The sequence below is a fragment of the Charadrius vociferus genome, unplaced genomic scaffold, assembly GCF_000708025.1.
Source record: "Charadrius vociferus isolate BGI_N301 unplaced genomic scaffold, ASM70802v2 scaffold90, whole genome shotgun sequence".
Classification (NCBI taxonomy): Eukaryota; Metazoa; Chordata; class Aves; order Charadriiformes; family Charadriidae; genus Charadrius; species Charadrius vociferus.
In genome coordinates, this window is record NW_009647222.1 from 64,993 (window position 1) to 87,183 (window position 22,191).

The 22,191-nt window shown below is 49.7% G+C and overlaps 1 protein-coding gene across 1 annotated transcript in view; it reads right to left on the minus strand.

Annotated features, from left to right (window-relative positions):
- Positions 1-19,647: 19,647 nt before the first annotated feature.
- SLC6A12 (solute carrier family 6 (neurotransmitter transporter), member 12) overlaps positions 19,648-22,191 on the minus strand; it is a 49,172-nt gene continuing 46,628 nt past the window's right edge. The window contains exon 16 of the mRNA XM_009879618.1: positions 19,648-19,791. Within this exon, the coding sequence (XP_009877920.1) occupies positions 19,648-19,791 (144 nt within the window). The remainder of the gene's footprint in view (positions 19,792-22,191) is intronic.

Below are 22,191 nucleotides of genomic sequence, written 5' to 3' on the forward strand. Positions count from 1 at the left end.
CCTTCATGAGATTTGTGTTGTTGATGTCTGGGTCTGACCTGTGGCTGTTGCACAACCTCCCTCCTCCACCAGCAGCCCTGGGCAACCCGCGTCGCTCCCAATAACACAGCAGGTGAGGCTGGCACCACACCACAACCCTATCCAGATAAGCTGAAGGGGCAAGATGCGCATGAGCCATGTTTTGTAAACGATTAAACAAACAGGATGTCCACATGAGGCCAGAACACACCTCACAGCCCCCGGCCACAATCCTGGGAGGGCTGTGGTAGTCCCTCACAGCCCTGAAAAAAAGAGGTGAAGAGCTGCTGAGCTGCTGGCGCTGGCTGCAGCCTGCTGCATGGTCACTTTGCCCAGTGGCACATTGATTTTTTGCATTACTCAAGCAAGAGGACTCAGGTCAGCTATCGCAACACCTTCTCTGGCTCCACTCGGATCTGCTCTGGCTCCTCATCCTGCAGAGGGAAACAGGGTCAGATCCTGCTCCTGGCCACAGACTGTGCATCACCCACCACTGCTGCTCTCGCTTCGGTGGTTGGGGCCACCCCATGTTGCCCCTAAGGAAAGCAAGGGGTTTGTGCCTTGTTTGAACGACACAAACGATGCGGCCTCTGAGCCATTTTAATGCTCTCGTTTAAAGCGCAACTTGGCACCTGAGAAGCTTCCCTGGGCAGCAGAGAGCCTGCAGGGCTCTTCCTTGGCTACCGCTGACCATCCAGAGCCAGCCCCAGTGGCCACAGCAGCATGAGGATCGTGGCCAGACCACATCCCGCTCCCCTCATGGCAGCCCCCGAGCGGGCTGCAGGCAGCTCCCTGAGCCCCCGCCGGCTTCCAGATTGGGAAAGACAGACAAGTGGCTTAAAGGCATCCCTGTCTCCACCCTCCCCAGAGAAACTACCGCATTAAAAAGATTAAAGGCCTATTTCTGCCTGTTTTAAATGTGCTGATTAAATTAAGAAGCATTTTTCTCTTCTTATATAGTTCAAGCTGGCACGCTGGGATGGCAGTTTCACGATTCTGTTAGTTTATACAGTTTTGCTGTGTGATTCTTTTGCCCTGCCTGAAGCAATGCGGACATTTTTAGCCCAGACCCATCTCATCTGTTCCCAACCCCTGTTACTTTTAGAGCTCACCGGTGAGTTTCACCCATGCTTGAAAAAGGAGCACAGCCCTCTAAGCCATCCAGTTCCTTGAGAAGTAGGGAACGGAGAGAAGGAAGAGACTCCCGTTCGTTCTTCTACCGAGGAAGGGCTGTGGGGTGACGCTGAGAGTGCCCCGCTGTGCATCGCGCACCAGCGTGCACGGGGCCAGGGAGGAGGGAGGCAGCTCTAAGGAGGGCAGGCTGGAGACATGGGAGACAGGCAGGAGCGCTGAGGATGGGGTGGTGCTGGGGACTAGAGGGACAGTAAACACTGCCATAAGGGACCTGTCATGAGAGGTGGAGGGGATAAAGGACGTTATGAAGAGAAAAGCAGGTATCTTTAGTTCTGCTGAGGAAAAACAAGCCCCAACTCACTATTCCTCCTCTAAGCTGTCCTAGCTGCTAGTTTGCATATATTTCTCCACTTTTTTTGTGTGCACAAACCAGGAATAACGTTCATTGGCCTCCTCCGCCCGCCTTGTTCCTTGCTAAGGGGCAATCCCTCTCCAGGGAGGCTAATGGAAAAAAAACTCCCAGTGACTTCAGTGAGAACATCGCCTGGACAGAAGTGCCTAAAAATGAACACAGAGGGTGTTTCCAGCTTAAATTTCTCACTTGCCTTATACCTCCTGTTCCCTTTCATTACAGCCCAGCATGGTGTCCATGCACTGCCACCATAGTGCTGGCGGGCAGCCCCTCTGGCCCCTTCACTCCTGTCCCCAGAGATGCTGCGGTGTCACAGCTCAGACGATGCAGCCTGAGTTACTGCTCCCACCGGCCACTGCCTTACCAAAACTGCACCTCTGAGCTAAGATATTAGCTCAAACCCTGAGCTGCAGCAACATCCTCAGTGGGACCATGGCCTTCACAGGGGTAGACTTCTCCATCTCGCCAGGAGTCATAAGTAGTGTGCAAAGGGCACGGCTGTCCTACGTGTGAGGGGGGTGGGGGAAATGATAACTTCATATACATAGAGCTGGATTTGCTGCATCTCCAGAGACATTGCAAGTAATGTCAGTGGTTATTTGCTATATTGGGCTTGATATGTTTTGGTTTGGGTTATTTTTAGTTTTTTCTTTTCTTTTTTTTTTTTTTTTTTTTAATGAAGTCACTGAACAGAGCAAATTGGGTAAAATTGGTCTTGCAGTGGAAAGTGATGACCTTCACCTAAGAAAGTCACCTTGGACTTTGTTTCCACAATTTAATAATGTAAAACTGAAAAAAAGAAAAAACAATGCCAAGGGAAGAGCAGAAACAAGCATTAGAATGATCCAGAGACTGGCTGAAGTGTCCAGCATGGCAGGGGAGCAATCTGTCCTCACCTTGTGTGGCAGAGGAGCAAAGGACTGGCCACTGCATGTCCCCTGTGGCCAGGAAAACTGCAGCTGGGGACATGACCCATCCGCAGGGCACAGACGAGTCCAGCCCTCTCCACACTGTCCAGCACCTGCTGCTCTTGGAGTAAGATGAGCAGGCAAAAATCCTGCACTGCCTCAAAAATGCCTGCTACTGCATCCAACCAAAAGCACAAGGGGGAAGATAGATGGGAGAAGGAGACAAAACACAGACCTTCCCCCTGCTCCTTTTGGGCAGGGTCACGGCAACTACAGAGCACTGTGTCAAGTCACCAAGGGCTCACCCAAAATGTGGCACCTGTGAAACTGCCCGGCACCACTCCAGCACACATATTCAGCTCCAAGAAAGACCAGACCCTCACCACACGGAGGAGAACATCATTTTCCTGCTGCAGCACAGCCAAGCCAGAGAGGAAATCTGTGTCCCACTTTCAGATGCCAAACTCTTTGTTCTCTTTCTCCATGAAAGGGGAGAGATAATCATGCCCCAGAGCCCTGAGGCTGCTGCGAGGCTCCACTTTGTTCATATGCTTTTTTGGGGTGGAAAATAAAGAATGGCAGATCCAGCTCCCTCCACAGGAACCACGCACGAGCATTGTTAGCCAGCAGCCCCTTGGCTGAGCTTTTCCTTGAAATAGCCCACAAAATGTGCTCATTACCCAGTAAGAGCATCATTCCCTGCCATCTAGGATCAGCCTGCAACTAGCTGGGCATTATTATCTATACTACACTTAGAGCTTCCTTCTCCTCTCCCTACTTCTTGTGCTAAGTGCTATACAACAGTGCAAAATGAGCAGCTTTCCCCCCACCCCGCCCCAGGGCTTCTGATATCAGGAGATAAGGCAGGTGAAGAAAAGGCTCTTGTCCCCGTGCCACGGCTTGAGACCTGAGCCACAGCTTACACAGCCAGCCCATACCAGGGTGCAGACCCTGACCCTCCAGTGCCAGGCACAGCTTTTACTGCATGAGCATCTCCACAGGGGCCAGACACAGCCCTCACTTGCTGTATCCCTGGCAAATAGGACCCAGCATCATGGGGAGTATAAGGACATTAGCTGGTTGTTCCTTGTGCCCATGAAGTTCCTCCAGAAGAAAACACATTTGCAGCTGCATGTCTTCGGCCTGATTTTTGTTCTCCTCAGCATAAAATCCCAAACTGTGGAAAAGCTTCTCTTGGAGGGAGGAGAACTGCAATGAAGTGTGCCAGAGGTCTCCACCAGACGCTGACAGAACCACAGCAAGGTCACCAGTGAACTGGGGGGCCTTTGGTAGCCAGGCTGTGGCTGTCTCTTTCCTCCAAGCAGTAGTCACGGGAGCTGGGGAGCTGGGAGAAGTTAGGATGGGAGGGAGGGAAGGGGCAGATGAGTTTGGCCAGTTCTCCAGTGCCATGGAGACAGGGGAGGGCTTCATCTAGGGAGTCAGGCACCTCCTTCAAGGTCAGAGTCTCTTGGAGACAGGTAGAAAGGAAGGGTACAGACATACCTGCCCTGAAACTCCTCAGCAGCTGTACAGGCAGGGAATCTCAGCTCCACTGCCAGAGACTGCCAGAGTTTGCAGAACCACTATGAAGGTGTGCCAAGAGCCTGAAACACTGTGTTTCGGGCTGATCCTTGGGACTGCAGCACACAAGACTGGGAAGGGCAGTCCCAGCTACAGGCAGAGGCAGCTGTACCTAGTCCTCTCCTGTGGATGCCACCTAGCCTGTCCCCAGAGTCCTCCTCACTAGATACCCCCTACCCAGGGAAACATCCCCAGGGTTTCACCTAAGTGCTGTTACAATGTCTTTACTGAGCCACCATTTAAGCTCATCACATCTCCCTCCAGCCCAAAGGCACTGTAAGAAGCTTTCCACTTTTCAGACCACCAATACCATTTCTGGGTGCTGCTCTGGGACTACCATCCTCCCCCTCGCCCTGCCTGGCAGCACCAGTTCTCCAGATGGGAGCTGGGGGCTCGTGCTCCGCTTCTCCTCTGCAGCAGAAACACCTTCCCCAGGCAGGGCTTTTGCTCAGGGTGAGGGGTTTTTTTAAGTGGAGTCTGGTTGCTGCAGCTGCCTGTTAACACCAAGGGGAACCCAGTTGGCTCTATGTGCCGATGACAGCATCTTTCTTGACCGAGGGGACATTGCAATGGCAGTGGCAATGGCAACTGAAAAAATTTAGGCATACCAGTGGTGCAGCTTACAGTAAAGCATAGACAACATCCGCTCCTACTTTGGCCAGTACACCTGCTTCACACTGTCCCAACTGAGCACCAGGCAGGCAGGTCTACTGCCATTTGCTCACCCCTCCAGCACCTTTTGGGAGGCAGAAACCATCCTTGTCCTGCCGTATCCTCAGGGTGCTGAACCCCTCAGCCCCACATCCAACCCACTGTGGATGGAGGAAAGCTAAGAATATGCAGCAGCTCTTCCCCAGGGATGCTCATGTGGGCAGGCAGCTCTTCCCCACCACCTTCTCCGACCCCAGCCCTCACGTCCCCAAGACCAGACATTCCTGTCCCAGTGGATGCACCTACCTCAGGGTGCCAGCCCGTTGCGGGTCCTTGGGGTGTACAGAGCTGCTCACGGAGACACCAGCCCAGGGAGGCACAGCCTGACCTGCTCCCACATGCAGAGGGGAGCTATGAGCCCCTCCTGCCGCAGGGGCCCTCTCCCCCTGCCTCACCCCACACAGCTCCTCATTGTCCGTATTGATGAGCCCTTAATGAGCTTTGAGCTCACGTCCAGTCAAATCAACACCCTGCATGTCGTGGGTGTGGGGCAGGGGGGGTACCCAGAGCCACTGGAAAAACACACGTTGCTGGGAGAGAAGCAGCTCCAAGGGCATGGGCGGGAGGGAGGGCAGGAGTGCAAGCAAAGGGCCTGGCGCTGAAAAACGGGGGAGGTAGCAGGCGAGTGGGTTGCATGGGGTTGGTTGCACCCACGTTGCTGCAGCAGTTCCTGCAAGGATGGCTGAAGCAGTACCTAAGAGGCCACGCTAAAGGCACTGTGCGCACCCCTTGCCCTCCATGGGCTCCATCTTCTCCATGAGCAGGGCTGGCTGCAGAGGATCCAGAGGTCTGGCACACCATGCATGGCAGAGAGGTTGGGTTGCTGCCTGTGAACTTCTCCTGCTTTCGCGCAGGCCTGCCTGACACGGCTCTGGCGCAGGGCCAGGCCTGCAACAGCACAGCCCTGCAAAGAGGGAACAGGGCAGGCAGGGCTCAGGAAGAATTGTCCCAAAGGACACCACGGTGTCACCGGTCAGGTGCAGGCAGAGAAAGAGGGTATTTCTTGTTTGAAGTGTCAGGTACCGGCCACCAGTCAAGGAAAGGAGCCACACACAAACGACCAGTTGCTTAGCGTGTAAATCCTGTCATTTTCTCTAAAAGGGGTTGCATGGAGCCTTTATTTCCCTTTTCTTTTTCTTTCTGGGGCTCAAGACAATTTGCATCCACTGGGAGCACGGAGAAGTCTCTCTCAAAGGCAGCACGTGGGAGCTGCCATCTCTGCGAGCATCGCCTCATTAGCAGCAGCAGCATTTTCAGAGGCGCAGGGGAAGGAGCCCAAGTGAATTAAAGTATCGCCAGCAGAGATAGCCAGCAAAAATGACACCTTCTCACTTACCAGCTCCTCTCTTTGTGTGAAAGCAGAGTTAGCTGTGCTTAAATTAGAGACAAAAGTACACTTAGCTGCTTTCAGTGCTGTGGAGACAGAGCAGCTGGTCACCTGGACTCCCCCTGTACCCCCAGCCCGTACACAGGGGTTTGCTTCACCACAGCCATGACCTCACACCACCTCCACGGGTGCTCAGGTGGACTGAGTGTACCCCAGCAATCCCACATGTTTTACTCCTTGTTAGCAAAACTCACCTTCTTTGAAGGTCCCTCAGGTCTCCTTAGAGCAGGCAATCACACCCATAACCCATGACAGCTGAACCTAACACAGCTCATCTGCCAAAGCCCTGGTCCCATCTTACATCTGTGCTAGTGTCCTGCCAATGGGCTACATTTAAAGATCGTGGCTCAGGCTAAGCAGGCACTAGAGGAGCATGGAGGAGGCAGTAAGACCCCCACCAGGTTATTTTGGCCATTGAAGGCGAAAGATGGTGGTGCCAGGAGGACTGGCAAGGCTGGCAAAAGGGAAAATGGAGAAGGAAAATTATTTTTGCTGGGTAAACCCAGGAGAGTTAGAGAGTTGAGTGGGAGGATCACACGCAGGCTGGAGGCAGCCTGACAAAAAGGCATCCTCTCCAAGCTGAAGCAAATGCTGTGAGCAGGAATCCCTTCTGAGAGTGAGCCGTGGGTCTGACAGAGATCCCTCTCCTCTGCCAGGGAGCCTGCATTCCCCACGCCGCTCTGTGAGCTTGAGTACCTCTTATTTAGCAGCTAATAAAGTTAGAAGAGAGGTAAACTACATCTGTCTCGGAAATCTTTCCTTTAGACTCTTGTCAGGGATAAAAACCAGCCAGTGAATATGTTGTGCTGCCTGCGCTCCCTAGAAAACCCATTCTGCATGTATGCAAGTGAGCGCAGCCTTGCGCTGGCCAGACCTGCAAGGACAGGGAGTGTGTAGTGCAGAAGACAGAAATCATTATCACCTATCACACCATGGAGCTCTGCTGGAATTGCTGTCAGATGAGCCCCACAGGAGCGAGATCAAGTCCCTTGCCCAGTGAGCCATGACTTGCATTGTTTTGGAGAGCTTCTTCGCAGCCCTGGGCGAAAAGGGAGCTGGCAGAGGTGCGCTTCCCCCATCTCCTGGGGAACGCGCAGGCACAGCCCTTGGTGTGCTGGACCAAGTAGGAAGCTCAGCTCTCCATCCCCTGCCAGGCTTGCTTTGCAGCCTCCACGGGGCCTAAGCCAGGAAAGGGCTTTTTGAATGTAATGCCATTTTACCAGCTCAGATTCGCTTCAGCCAAATAAGCCAAATTAGAGCAGGTACCTGCAGATGGTGGTTTCATTGGGGAGCCAGCAGCAAAGCCCCTGGCCTCCTTTTGTCAAAATGAATGAAACTTCAGCTACTGAGATGTCATAACTCACCCTTTCCTGAACACGCTGTGCCTGGCATTAGCCCATCCATCACTGTTCCCTCTTGGTCTTCAATCTCTCCTCAAGCCCCACTGCTGATATGACACCCCCTAACATAAAAAGACAGAGAGAGACGGTAGCAGTTTGCTTGCAGGGCAGGTGCAGATCTCAGGCCTGAGGGAACCAGCCTGTTATATATGTTTTCACAGCTCCACACATAGTCCTGGCTGAGGAGAACCTGAGAACCACAGCGGGTCGACTGGAAACACTAGGTGCCACAGGCAAAGACTCCTTTCACTGGAAGCACAGCAAACCATCTCCCTACCTCATGCACTGCTGGCCTGGAGGGAAAACAGGCCAGAAAGCAGCCATTTCCACTGAAGGGATAAAAACTGAATTTGAAAGCAACAAGTGTTTTCTGTACAACATTTGTTGTGCGAGCAGGCAGTGAGTATTGAAGGCACTGGGGAGCAAGAATTTTTCTCAGCATCAGTCTGAGGCAACCCTTTCCTTTCCCAGAAGAAAAGGAAGTGGGACCAGGAAAAGAAGAGAGGACATGGATATTTCATACTTGGCTGGAACTAGACACGGACTGGTAAGCCCAAATGAATTTTGGACCATGCCTTAGAAGAGAAGCAGAATTTGTTTGGAAGGGTGAGATTTGGAGCTGTTCTCTTGGTTATTGTCCATAAACATCCATGAGACTAAATTTTGATTCACCAGTGTGTTCCCAGAAAATGGGAGCTTGGCAGATACTCAGACAAATACTCGCTGGCTTGAGTATTTGCATTTGAAGCATTTGGGCTGCCACCTCCAAAGCTTTTGGTGGCTTGGGAAGCATCCAGCTAAAGAGCCCAACCCCACCATATAATCTGGGTGAGTAAACACAAGTGCAAAGAGTGTTTTCTGAATAACAGCTATTGGATGAAATGATAGCAGTCAAAGCAGCCAAATAATCAGGCTAGCCATCTCTTGGTTTAAAATTCATTTGCAAAAATCATTAGCACAATCATTGTAAAATAAGCAGAAGTATAATCACTCAAGGATAATTTGCAAAGAGGAAGAGGGCTGCACTCACTGAAAAGAGCTGCTGCTAGCTGTGAGGCAGCCTGGCTCTGTCTCAGCCCACCATGTCCACCATCTCCAAAGGGAAGCAAAGCCAGCCAGCACAGCAGATCTGGTAAGCACTGCTTTTTTGAGCCCAGTCTAAGGCATGGCCTTCTCCTCCGCAACCTCAGCCATCCTACCACCCTGCTGGCCAAGCTGGCTTGCCTCCTTCCTCCCTGAGCAGGCTCAGAGCTCAGGTCTGGTCTGACTCCCACCACCCAAGCCATCCTCCCCCAGATGGTGGTCAGCGGGGTATAGACAGGGAAAATGCGTGAAACCAAGGTAAGTAAGGCAGGACAAGTCCTGTGCTCAGTCCTCACAGCTTCCACCTACAGGTGCTATACAGAACTCCCAACCCAGGTGGCCTGTTGAAAACTCCCCTGGTGGGATCTAGGGTTGCTTCATCAGCAGTAGCTGGGCTGTTAATAGAATCATAGAATGGTTTAGGTTGGAAGTGACCTTGAAGATCATTGAGTTCCAACCCCCCTGCCATACCTGTAATGTAATCACCACCCAGCCTCGCTGGCCTCTTCTCCCCAGGAAAGCTGCCAGAACCTGTGCTCCTCCTGATCTTGGGCACCTTGTGCAATCGCTCCCAGTTAAGGTGGGATGAGCCAGTCCTACAGCATAGGGAGAGGTCTTGCCCCACACGTTTATAGTTCTCCACAGGCTGCCAGCCACGCTCCTGGAGTACCCAGCTTCTTTGAAATATCCTTCCCCCAGAAACCTGTACAATACTTTCCACAGCTAGCGCTTTTATTTACAGTTGCCTTCACCCACTGGTCTTAAATCTACATTTATGCCACTTGCCCCTGCAGCTAGGAGCCCTTGGGAGCAATTTCATCTGGATATCACTTGTTTCAAAGACAAGGCATTTTTAAATCACTTCCACTGCCAGCAGCACGAAGAAGAACATGGTGGAGGAACAAAAAATGTAAAAGAACTATAGTAAGAACAAAACTGAAAATAAGTATGAGAAAAGAAAAGGAATTTCCACCCTTGAGGAGATTAAAGGTGACCTGCAAAAGAAAAATAGATTGGGTTGGAGCGCTTTTGTTCAGGGCCCGCCTATTCTTTTTTTCCCCTGGAATACTCTGGAGACACGGACAACTAGTGAGATAATGTCACTGGAGATACTGGCAGTAAGACTTCATCAGCTATGAAACAGCCAAGTTTAAGCTCAGTGTTTTTTCTGTTGCTTGTCCTGTGCACTTCACCTTAACTCATGTGGTTGAGAAATATACCTGGGAGAAAAAATTCTGCTGCTAAAGATTAATCAACACTGAGCTTTTGGTCAGCAAGTGAGACCTGAAGGACCAAGAGTCCTCCAGCACAAAGTGAAGAAGATGAATCTGATAAGTGCTGAGATGTGTTACAGGAGGAGGGGGGATATTAGGTAGAAGAGAAAGAAACAGCCACTAAAATAAAATCCATGCATTCAAAGCGGTCACAATGGCATTTTCTCTACTCTTTCTTTCAATGAAGAGCCTTCACCTCCAGTTTGTACTTCTAGGTGCGTAACCAATTTTTCCATTTGATTGAAATAAATAGGGCTGTATATGTGGAAGTTTCTGAGAGGAGAAAAACACACTGTTTCACACGAGGTAGCATGCCTGTGGCTTTTGTTGACAGCTAAAGCACAGTGAAAGGTCAGGCCTCTGCACCTTCACAACATCTCCTTCCCTGGCCGCAGCAAAGCTGGTGGTGGTGCTTGAGGATGGCCTGTACCTGTGGGTAGCCCAGCCTGCTCATCTGATCGCACCGATAGCTGCGGCACCTCACTGAGACACAGATTTAGTTTTCTGCTGGGCAAAGCCAGACCTGAGTTGCCCTTCCAAAGCGCAAGGTTTAATTACCAGTGCCTGCCTCCCTGGAGCTGCTAGAAGGCTCTCAAGCTGATTGCTGGTCAGTCTCTAAGCATTGGTGAGGGTACAGCACCTGCCTGTGGGATTTCAGCTTTCTCCAGGGATGCTCTGAAGGCTGGAGTCCCCAGAGTGCAAACGTGTCTGGGGTCCAGGTGACACAGGGACACTGGTGCTCCCAGGGAGGGCCCAGAGGGCGCAGGGTACCACTGATGTCCATGGTGGGATTTGGGAGCAGACTGAGCATGGCAGGGTCTCCCTTGCCCCCATCTTCGCAGCCAGCTCCCCTGCTGCAGGCGTATCTGAGTGAAACTGGGTGTCCAACATCCCTGTGATGTGCTCCTCCTGGCCAGCACACCAGCAAGGGGAACAAGTCCTCAGGAACCAGAAACAAGAGCTATCACAGACACCAGCCATGGGATTTCTGCAGGGAGAAGGATTTCTGGCAGGACTTGCATAACAGCAGGGTTACAGTACTTACCCACCACAAGGAGCTCTCTTCAGTCTTGTCTCTGCATAAGCAACCAGTGGTGCCCATCTAAATCAAAACCAGTTAGGGTAAATTAAGCCAGAGCAGCCCACTTTGCAAGCATGATTATTCCAGTTTAAAGACCATTGGGTGACAGGTGGACATAATCACATTGACGAAAGTGTGCCTGTGTCTGCAGGTTGTTTTGATAAATGTAGTTAAAAAAGCTGAGATCTTTCTATCAGTGAAACTGCTGTCACAAGGGACTGTGATGATTTAGCTCTATTGCTTTTAATCCATCCAAAGCAGTGTGGAAAGTAACACTGTGTCCAACTTAGCTCAGACTTGATCCTGATGGACTTAATATAAATTAAAATGAGTGTGAATGGAACATAAATAGAAGTGTCCTCATGTACTTTGGAAGATTTAACTGAAATCATACACTGTGTTAAACCAACCTAACTTTAAAGTAAATGTGCCCTTAGGTCTAGTTACATCATTGGTATTTCTCTGCCAGGAGAGTGTATGATTTTTTTTTCCTCTTTATTAAGAGGCTTATGCTGATAAAAGCTCTGAAGATGCTTTAAATCAGCATAAGTACAGTTATACTCTCAGAGCTTATGCCCCTTCCCAGTACGACTGTATGGCAATGCTCTCCTACAGGGAGAAGAAACCTTATTGCATATGTATGTTTGACCTCAAAAGGACAGGGGTGTGGGGAAAAAATGTGACGGGTGTGGAGGAAAAAGAGGACGCATGTTGGTATGAGATGCAAACCAAGGCAAGTTAACAACAGAGGCGGTATAACCACTGCCTACCACAGGTGCTCCATCGTGGTAAGTACATGGGCCTTGAGGACACGAGAAGGAAGAAGAGCAAAGGCCCGGCTCCTTTGTGAAGTGCCACATAGGAAAAATCTCACTTATCATCACATAGGAAGGGACGGTGCCTGCACCATGAGGGAAAACGTCTCCAGCCTGCAGCCTTGCTGCTGCTTGCCCATGTGATGCACACAACCAAAACGAGCCCTTGTTTGCAGCAATCGTGTGTCACCCCCCAGGGGATTTGCTTCTATTGATAGAATCGGATGGTGGGAAATTGCTTTGCCATTGTTCAATGTGCTGTACGTCAGCTTGTGCGAGGGACTTTGGCCAGAACAATCCAAAGGTGCTGCTGACCCCTCTGCCCAGGGTCAGTAAAACACCCTTCCCTTCCTTCCAGAGAGGGAAGACATTTTGGAAATTTTTATAAGATTACAAATTACCTCTACTTATAGTCAAGGTCCGGAGGCTCACAAACTTGAAATGCCGGCAGTGATGTATTTACTCACCAGTCTCTCTCACAACATGGACATCAGCAGTGTGATTAAAACACAAAAAATACCAAAGCGTAATTCTCCCCCAGATGCCCTGACACACGAGCACCCACGTGGAGATGCGCAACATCTCAGGTCAGTATCTCTAACTGTCTGAAAGGGACCGGCCCCCCTTTTTTGCCTTCCTCCTCTTCACGTGAAGCCTCGCTGGAACCTGAGGACCGAACAGTGAAGGTTTTGCTGCTGCCTCCCCTGACCACCAGCTGTGACAGCTGCTTGGAGAGACCCCCCAGAAGTAAACCCCCCTGCCCTAATAAAGCTCAGCTCCAACTGGCTGGAGACCAGGGAAGCAGGAAAGTGGGACTGATCTCGACCACCCCCAAATGCAAGGGAAATGCCACCCCTGTCTTGACCTGTGAAAGAGGCTCATATTGAAAATTATGTAAAATCTTGAGCACCAAATAGCTTTTAAAAGCTGGATCTTTTAACTGTTGGCTGGGACAGGTAACTCATAAAAAAAAAAAAAAAAAAAGGAGGAAATTAATTCCTGTCATTTTCCCAACTTGTCACTGTAAAATCAATATGTTCTGAAAGCGTTCAAATATCCTCCACCCACAGGCTCTGAAAAAAACTAACCATGCCTGACCGCACCACTCGCCCATGTGGAGACACGCACCCCTGTGCTGGGGCTCCTGGACAAGGAGGTTTATGGGACAGCACAACCGGAGGCTGCCCCCAGGCTCCAGTTTTACTTAGCCGATAACTTACAGTTTAGCTAAGCGGCAGGTGTCAAGCTGAGCCCTACACAAGGAGATGGCAATGGGAGGAGAGCTCGCTGTTGGTGACCGGGCAGACTCCCATGGGACAGGACTGCATGGGGCATGGGAGAGAGGACTCCACCGCCACCTCCCTGTTACATGACTGACACACACACATCACACTGGTGCCTATGGGAGCCACAGTCCCCTAGCCCGTCTGGGGAATTCATACCTCATCCAAAAGCATAACACAGGAAACTAACACTGCCTGGACATGTTTTCCCCAAAGTTATGAGATTAAGCCTCAGCACTGAGACAGTTCCCATCGCCAGGCTGCCTTCCACCACCCTGGACAGGCTAACACATGGTTTCTGATTTGCACTGCTGTGCCTTGCCACTGGTGGGATTTCTCTTCAGCAGCTCCTGGGCCCACCTCTGTGCTGCTTGCAGCAAAAGCCCTCTGCTCCCAGAGAGCCTGGTCAAGAAACACCCGGCTCCAGCTCTCAGGGCATCCCCACTTCAAAGCCAGCGTGTAGGGCGGGAGGGACACATTGAACATGGGGCCTTCTCCAGGATGTGGGAAAGTGACAGGTTGGTTTTTTGTTTGGGGGTGGGTTTATTCCTCCATGAGGAAAAGAAGCTTGTTTCATCTCCTGTCGGAATACGAGGTCAAGAAAGGCACCAGACTGCCTGTAATCACTCATCCTTCTCCAGAGACCACTATCTACACCATGGCACAACAAAAGCCTCACATTCCATAAAGCATATTTTGGAAAAGTCTAGTGGCCATTGGCAAATAACAAACGAGTGTGAGCACGCCTCCAGTCCAGAGCAGCCATCCTCAACAACTAGCAGAGTAAAGCTCCCTGTCCTGGCTGTAATCCAGGCTGGGGAGGAAACTATTCTACAGCCTGTAAAAAAAAAAAAAAAAAGGAGAGAAAAATCAAGTGAGCATTTCACAGCATGGTCTTGGCATGTCACCAAAAGCAAGACAGGACAGAGTCGCCCATGACTGGCTTTGCACAGACATTGAAAGCAAAGCATTTCTCCCTGGGAACCCCTTTCTTTTCCACATAGCTTTCCAAGCACAGGCTTGACAAACCAGAATAGACAGCTCCGAAAATACATGTCCTCCTTTGCAGAGAGAATCATGGGTCAGGGATTCAAAAAGAGGATCATGCTCCTAAGAGCAGTCGAGGGGGCAGAGCTTATTCTGGGTTTCAAAATAAAACAAAGCATTGTTAGACATGTTTCTTCTCTTCCCTTAGCCCCAGGAAGAGATTCAGGAATAAAGTCTTTGACTTTGATGCTCCAGTCCTTCCCTGAAGGAGGAACTGGGTGGTAGCATATACACATCTCCTCATCCCCTCAGGTCTTAAATTTTAATCCTTACTTTTTGAAAGCTTATATTATTTTATCTTCTCCTTTGATGAACATTAGTCCCCTCTTACCCTGCTCAAATCCCTCTCAGCTAATTAGTAAGAGGTTACCGTACGTAAGCACATGTAACCTAATAAAGCAAAAAACAGCAAGACGAGCTAACGCTTGCTATACCCTCATGACTGCAGACTGTCTCTTTCCTGGCCCTTGTTGGCTGTGCACCCAAGTCACTTTGCTTCTGCCTGTTATTTCTACCCAGGCAAGGCCCACCTCCCTTCAAGACCAGGAAAGCACCTCACCAAACCCCTCCTGCCACACACCAGGGAAGCAAAAGCTGAGGAAAGTCCCCAGATGCGAGCACAAACCGCACAGCCGCTACAGGGCACCCATAACTCACACAACACAAACACGACCAAAGATCTAAGAAACCAGTCCCCCCTGCTCTTCTAAGGGTTTTCACAAACAAAAATGCTCCGTTTCCTCCATCTCAATCCCTACTGCCTTTTGTCCTCTCCTGGCCCTTGGCAAGGTGCAATACATGCACAGAATCAAGGGAAAATCAAGAGCTTTGCTCAGGATGGAGCTATGGCTCCAATCCTTAGTAGCTAAGCCCTGTGCTAGGGCTATCATGGCCATAGCTTCTCTCCACCCAAAAAGCTAAGATGAGGGCTGGAGGGAGGGCACAGCTGCATCTCCAGCTCATTGGGAGCTACAGCAGGTCACTGTCCTTTGTCTGAGGGCTACCATGGTCATCTGGAGCAGAAGAAGGTTTAAGAGCCGAGTTCCAACCAAGATGAAATGCCACTGCAATTCTCCTCCCCTCAAAAAACCACTATGGTGAGTGTTGGAGTCATGAAAACTGAAGATATACTGATGATGAGAGGAAATACATATTACTTCACACTGGATAAAGGTAGAAATGCAAGAATTGCTGTAGAAGTCCTCCAGAGCCTGGATGCATCCTCCAGGGCCAGGATGGAAAGGGCTCCTAGCCAGCTGCAGCCCTAGGCCGTGTGAGGGACACCATGGTGCCTCCCTACCTGATGAAGAGCAGGGGGCAGCAGTCCAGCCAAACCAGGAATCACCTTCATTCAGATGAAGATCTAAGGGAAAAGGCTCAAGAACGACACATTTCTCTTTGGGAAAAAGAAACTTGCCAGAAGGGCATGGGAAGGGGCTTGTTTGGTGCACATAGGGATGGACACAACCTCTCTAGCTGGGAGCGTGTATGAGCGGTGGGGGGAATGTGGCAAGCAGATAACTCTTAGCAACTTGTTTGGCTGGTTTGCTATTTGCTTTATCTTTCTTTTCAAATTGTGTCCAGTACAAGTTTTCAACTATTGTTTCCTTTTCCCTTTCCTCTTTTTTCCATTTGCCACTGTTGAAGGAAGAAGGGAGGGAAGGCTGAAGGAGAGACAATGAAAAAAATGGGAAGAAGAGAAACAGAAAATGAAGAAAGGAGAAGGAAAATACAAGACCTTTTGGCTTGGTTTCTTTTTTAACAATTTTCCTGGCTTTCCTTTCTGGAAAGAGGGGTAAAAATAATCTTTTAATGAAAATAAAAACCCAACTGAAAACCCAAATGTGGTAATTAGGTGCTTGATGGATGTCTGTCCTCCTATGTACTGTGTTTTCCCTCCAACCAGGAGGAGCAGCACAGCATGGCCACCTTGTAACTTCCCTTAGACTTCAGCTTCAAATGTATCGTCTTGGCATGTTATCAACAATTACAGGGGAAAAAACATCTCTCCCTCCTCTCTGTACCATCCCTTTGATGGTGTATTTACACCCTGGCGGTATGCAGGAAGGGAGCAGACTCAGAGGTCTCCAAAAGTGCCCGCTTCCAGGGGCTGATGGAGACCTGTCAGATCTGTCGTACACACGCAGCAAAGCCTGAGATGTTTGTATCAATTTAGCAAACCATTACTTGGTCTCTCACCACACCTGCATGCTGGGGGTCTCATAGCAAAAGACAGCCATTGGTGGCATTTTCCCCTGTTCCCCCAGCTGGGTGTACCTGTGTCATTGAGCTTTCCCTTAAACTTCCTGAGACTCTGTCAATTCCATCGAAAACATCTGGATAAATTTCCTGATCCAGGGAATTTTGTAATTGCTCTCAATGGGGATAGCAATACCTCCTCTGACTTTATTAAAAAATGCTGCTTCCTGGCAGAGGTGGGACGCTACTATCAGATTATTCATCAGCAACAGAAGAAGCAGTTCATGCAGTATTTATTTTCAATAACACAGCCCCATGTTTGTGCTCAAAACTGAAAAGTGATTTATTTCTATCTAGGATTTTTGCAGTGTTATCCGACTACCTCAGAAAAAGGAGTGAACACATCTCCATGACTTCTCTGGCAGTATGACACTACCTTACATCTTAAAGACACAGCAGCAGCAGTAAAGGGGTTAAATGATGATGATCATCACAAAGATGATCAGAGGGCTGGAGCACCTCTCCTATGAGGACAGGCTGAGAGAGTTGGTGTTATTCAGCCTGGAGAAGAGAAGGCTGCAGGGAGACCTTATTGCAGCCTTCCAGTACCTAAAGGGGGCCTACAGGAGGGCTGGGGAAGGACTTTTTACAAGGATATGTAGTGATAGGAGGAGGGTGAATGGCTTTACACTGGAAGAGGGTAGATTTAGATCAGATATTAGGAAGAAATTTTTCATTCTGAGGGTGGTGAGGCACTGGAACAGGTTGCTCAGAGAAGTTGTGGATGCCCCATCCCTGGAGGTGTTCAAGGCCAGGCTGGATGGGGCTTTGAGCAACCTGGTCTAGTGGGAGGTGTCCCTGCCCATGGCAGGGGGGTTGGAATTTGATGATTTTCAAGGTCACTTCCAACCTAAACTATTCTATGATTCTTTGATTCTATGAAATGTCCTGCCAAGGGTTGTAGAAGAAACCTGTACTAATGCCTAAGACTGAATCTGGATGGCAAGTCCCAGTCTTTTAACTTTCCTTTCTGCTGCTTGAAGAAGAGAAGGCAGGTTTCCTTCTCAAAACAAACACCACCGTTCTGACCACAGGTGCTGCCAAGGCAGCTGCAGCCCATGCCTGAAACCAAACCTCTCATGCATGACCCTGCTGCAGCTCTGAGTGTGGGGAGGCAGCTGCAGAGCAAGCAACCTGCGGACACCCGGCACCCCCCGGGGCCGGTGATTTCTCCAGCTGATCTGGCTGTGCCACCCTGGCACTGCTGCTCCTTGGTGACAGCCCCAGCTTTCGCTCTGTCTCCATGCAGAGACCCACTGTGAGGAGCTGCTTCCCCTACCATATTGTGAGCGTCCCCACTGGGAAGGAGAGGAAAAACCAACAAAACACTTACGATGAGGCTGACTGCAAGCCTCTGGATGTTAAGCTCTTCCCATGACTATTGCTGTGATGTGACATTTAGGTCCTTAAAAAATAAAAAAAATGGTGTCTTATGTGATGCTGCAGTCCTTTGCAGAGAACAAGAATGAGGTTTCCCAGCTAACTCTGCCTTCTACAGTAAATCATCTCCAATCAAATGATAATGTCCCAGAGAGGTACAAATTTTGATACTTGACTTTCAGTGTTCATTCCGGCAACAATTTTTCGGTTTTATTTTTTTAAAGGAAAGGAAATTAAATGGGGAAAAGATTGCCCTATGCTAATTCACCAGTTAAACTCACAGGAAACTGCAGAAGATAAGGTTCCCATAGCAATTGGAATAGGTACCGCATTGCACAGATGAGGCCCGATTTTCCCGCTTACTTTCAGTGCTGGTGGTTTATCTCCACACAGCACAGGGAAAAGCAATTACTTGGAACGAGGAACAAGAGAAAGGAGCCTGTGGCATCTCTGATTCTTTTTAACGGCCATTCTCCGGCATGGTTTGATGCACCGCTATTGCAATACAGCCGTGCACCGGCTCTCGACCACAGCAAAGTTCCTGGGGGGATCCTGCCACTGTCTTTCCCTGTGGCTTTAACTGTGAAATTCTGATAGGCATTCAAGCAGGTTTTGGCAGGGAGTTTTACAGCCCCAACCTCCACAGGACAGAGCTTTGTGTGGCACCGCACCAAACGCCGCATCCGAGTGCAATCTCTCCCAGCCATCGCCTGACATTCATGACTACCCTGGCAACAAGAGACCTTTAATTCAACACAATCTGCTTCCGATGAACCCATCTTACCTATTAATTATTGCTTTATCTTGCCTGAGCTTATGATTATTGCACCCGATTATGTCTTCCTTATCCCCTGAGCAGTCATCTGCAGCAAAGCCGAGGGAGATCAATCCTTCTCCCACCCTCGCCCCAAAGCGACTCTGCAGCACAGAATCAGGCCCATCAACTCCTTCATTAATTCCTTTACAAAATGCCCCAGCAGTGCAGTTAAATTTGTGGGCGTGCAGTCCCCAGGGCCTCATTTCTCCCTGCTGTGCTGCAGCTCATTTTTTTTTTTACCAACTGCCCTGGGACTTTTCCTGCACTCCATGAATTTTGTGAAAGAATTGTCAAATATGTTTCACTCTCGGATGCCTTTTCACTAAGCAGTGTAGTTTTGACCAAGAGCGAGCCCCTACATAGTTATTCCTCACCCCCTTTCCAGCCTGAGACTGCCTTGAGAGCAATCATCAATAACTACGATTGCATCGAGCACCCTGCCACTCTCTTCCCTTTCAGTGACAACTGAAGCTGTAACTACTAACGCTTCAGCCTCCTTTTATTGTCGCCTATGATATGTTCCTGGCTCCCTCTTCCTCATACGTAGGTGACCTAGCAATGCACTTTCCTTTGTCATCCTCCAGCTTCTTATGTACTTCTGAACCAACTTACTTATTCCCTGCGCTAACGCCCCATCGTTTTGTGCCTTTGCATCCCTAACTTTGCTCCTGCACACCTTTATTCTCTGCTCTCTCTCACCACTGTGGTTTCCTTTCCTCCTCCAAACATGACCGCTTTTTTTTTTTTTTTTTTTTTCTTTTTTCTTTTTGTTAATACGTTGTTTTTCTCACCCCCACCAGTGTCAGTACTGGAGGACACTTCTGACAAAAGCATGTTGCTTGCTCCCCAGCTGCTGACAAGGGAGAGTTGTCCCTAGGGAGGCAAAAGAAATACTGTCCCTGGTGGGTGCAACCAGCTGGCTGGAAGGAGAGGGTGTCCCAGATGCTTCTGTCTCAGGCGTGAAGGAGCGATGAGAAGAGCCCAGGAGAGAAAAGAAACCACTTCAGGAAGGAGAGAGCAAATCAGTCCAGGGTATGGAGGAGACTTCCCCCGTGTCTTAGAAGTGGGTTTCTCTCTCTGTGATGCTGAGCACCTCCTGGACCGGAGGGCACCATCCCTTGCGTTTCAGGTCGGACAGACCCACCACGTGCTTCTTTGGCTGCGGCAGATCCTCCGCTGGGGAAATCAGCTGTGTCAGCCGCTGTGGAGGGGAAGTCTCTCTTAATTAAGCTGATAAACAAACCGACACCCAATAGTGATCCACAACCATTGCTGGGGGCAAAGGCACCTAGAGAGCTAACGCTCCCAGCTCCCTGCTCCTCTCCTGCCGAATGGCTGTGAAAGGGGGAGGGAGGAGAGCAGGCTTACTTTAGCTGCTCTCCATGAGAATTATTCCACCTATGGGCTCAAACCCAGCCTGTGGACTGACAGCCCAACGTACAGGGCTCCTCACAGACATGTTTCTGGGAGAAAGGATGTTAGCAATTAAGCCCCACGGACATTTTCTATGGCGATGGAAAAACCACCGTAAAGCCCTTCTTTTTTTCCCTATGCCAAGTAGCTGTGCTTTGCACTTACTTTGGTGGGAGCTGTGAAGCCTTCCAAATAGTCTGGCTATCAGAAAGTGCTGGGCGCCTCCGGCTATGGTCCGAAACAGGGTGGCAGGTGACACCTACCACAGTGGCACTTCCCTGGTAAGTCAGCCCTTCCACAGGCTGTTTCCTGCCCCCAGGTCACCCCAGCTCCCTCTCGCAGCCAGACAGACTGCGGTGGTGCAGACAGGGGCTGTAGGGCAGCTGTCTGCCATTAGCTCCCCCGTCCTCTGCAATATCCCCCACACACATACACTAGTGGTGTCTCAGCTTTGGGGCAACCTATCCCTAAAAAAATGCAAAGAACTTGGAGCTCTTTGGGCAAAAGGTGCTGGCCCACAGAGAGAGCTGATGTGAACTTCTGGTCTTTCTCTTCCAGTTTTTTGAAACCCCTCTGGTACCACACACCTTCCTGAGCACTTAGGCACCTCCCAAAGCCCAGTAATACACAGCATCTTGCAGCCAGGTGCCTGGCTCCATGGGCCAGTGTATCACTTCGCTGCTGAACACCGACTTTGACTGTTGCTAACTTTTTCCATCACAAGTGCACACTCCTCCCTTGCAGAGTGCATCACAAGCAGAGCAGGCCATTCGTCCATGACTCGTTGGATTAATTTCAGTGCTTCCACTCCTCGTGAAGTGCCTGCCAGAATCCTGGATTTTGCTCATTTATTCAAAAATATTTGCCTGATGATTTCTGAAATCAGCCTTGGCCTGCAGCTGCTCTGTGAGCAGTTCATTGTGAGTTTTCAGTCTTTGGAGCTTGAGCTGTCTTAATCAGACACATTAGCAAACAACATTTGTGTTTCTTGGTCAGTCAAGTGTAACAAGAGGAATCAGTTTGTTGCAGTGACTGATCATAATTAGCAATTACAAACTTGCTTTCAGTGAATGGTTTGCAATATTCAGTTGAAAGGCGCTGTTCCTGGAAGCATCTGTGTCAGGAAATTACTACATTTCTGGGGTGTGACTGGAAAAAGGGAACGGGTATATTTTGAGAAAACCTGTTTTCAAAACAGGAGCTACTATTCCAGGAGGCATCGAGCAGTTGGCTTTGATTCTCCCCTGAATCAACCCAGGCTTAGCAGCTGATTCCTTCCTACATGCCTAAACCACATCCTTGGAAGTTTCTTTGTACTAATGTAACTGAGAAGTCCCTGGAAATTACAACTCGTATCATCTAAACCACAGCAAATATAAAAACTCTCAACCTGAAATTGGCCAAATCAATTCCTCACATGTGCTGTAAAATAAGCATTAACACTACTCACAACAACATTTCAGTCCAAAGGCTCAAAGCACTTTGCAACAGGTGAGAAATGTTGCTTGTTTAGCAGGCAGGATATCGGGGCAATTACTTCACTGACAGCTTCCGTCCCTCATTTACACATATGAAACCTCTGAGCTGTGGGGAGTCAGACATGTTGTGCCACCCAGTCAAACTCCTCAAACTGGCCACAGGAAAGGACAGATACATTACTGCTAAATGGACCAAAGCACGGGAGAGGGCTGTAAGAGGCAGGACTCAAGGTCTGAACTTGGAGCAAATCACATCACAGCACCTTGGCGCAAGATTCACCTGGAGGTCTTCACACTGGGAGGTATACAGCTCCCAGCTCCCTCCCAACCTTGTCATCTCTTCACGGTCAACAACAGCAACCAGAAGGACCAAGGGCCAAAGGCAACTAAACAAGAACTATTTCATAGCATTGTACTTCTCCTCCACCTCCTTGCTTGCACGGCTTATGCTCCTCTCACGGTGTCACCGAAGACTTTCATCGCTGTCATTCCTGTCTGGGTATTGCGCTGTGTCTTGTCCTGAGCCTGAGATGGGTATTAGCCAGCTCTGCCACTATTCCTGTCACTCCCTATTAAGTCACATCTCCCAGCCTGCAAATAAGAGCCCCCATGGGCACAGATTCACCTTCCCTGAGGCAATGGAGCCAACAAGGACATCATGCACCCAGCCCACCCCTGGCTGTGTTGGCAGTGCACTTTCCTCCTCCCCA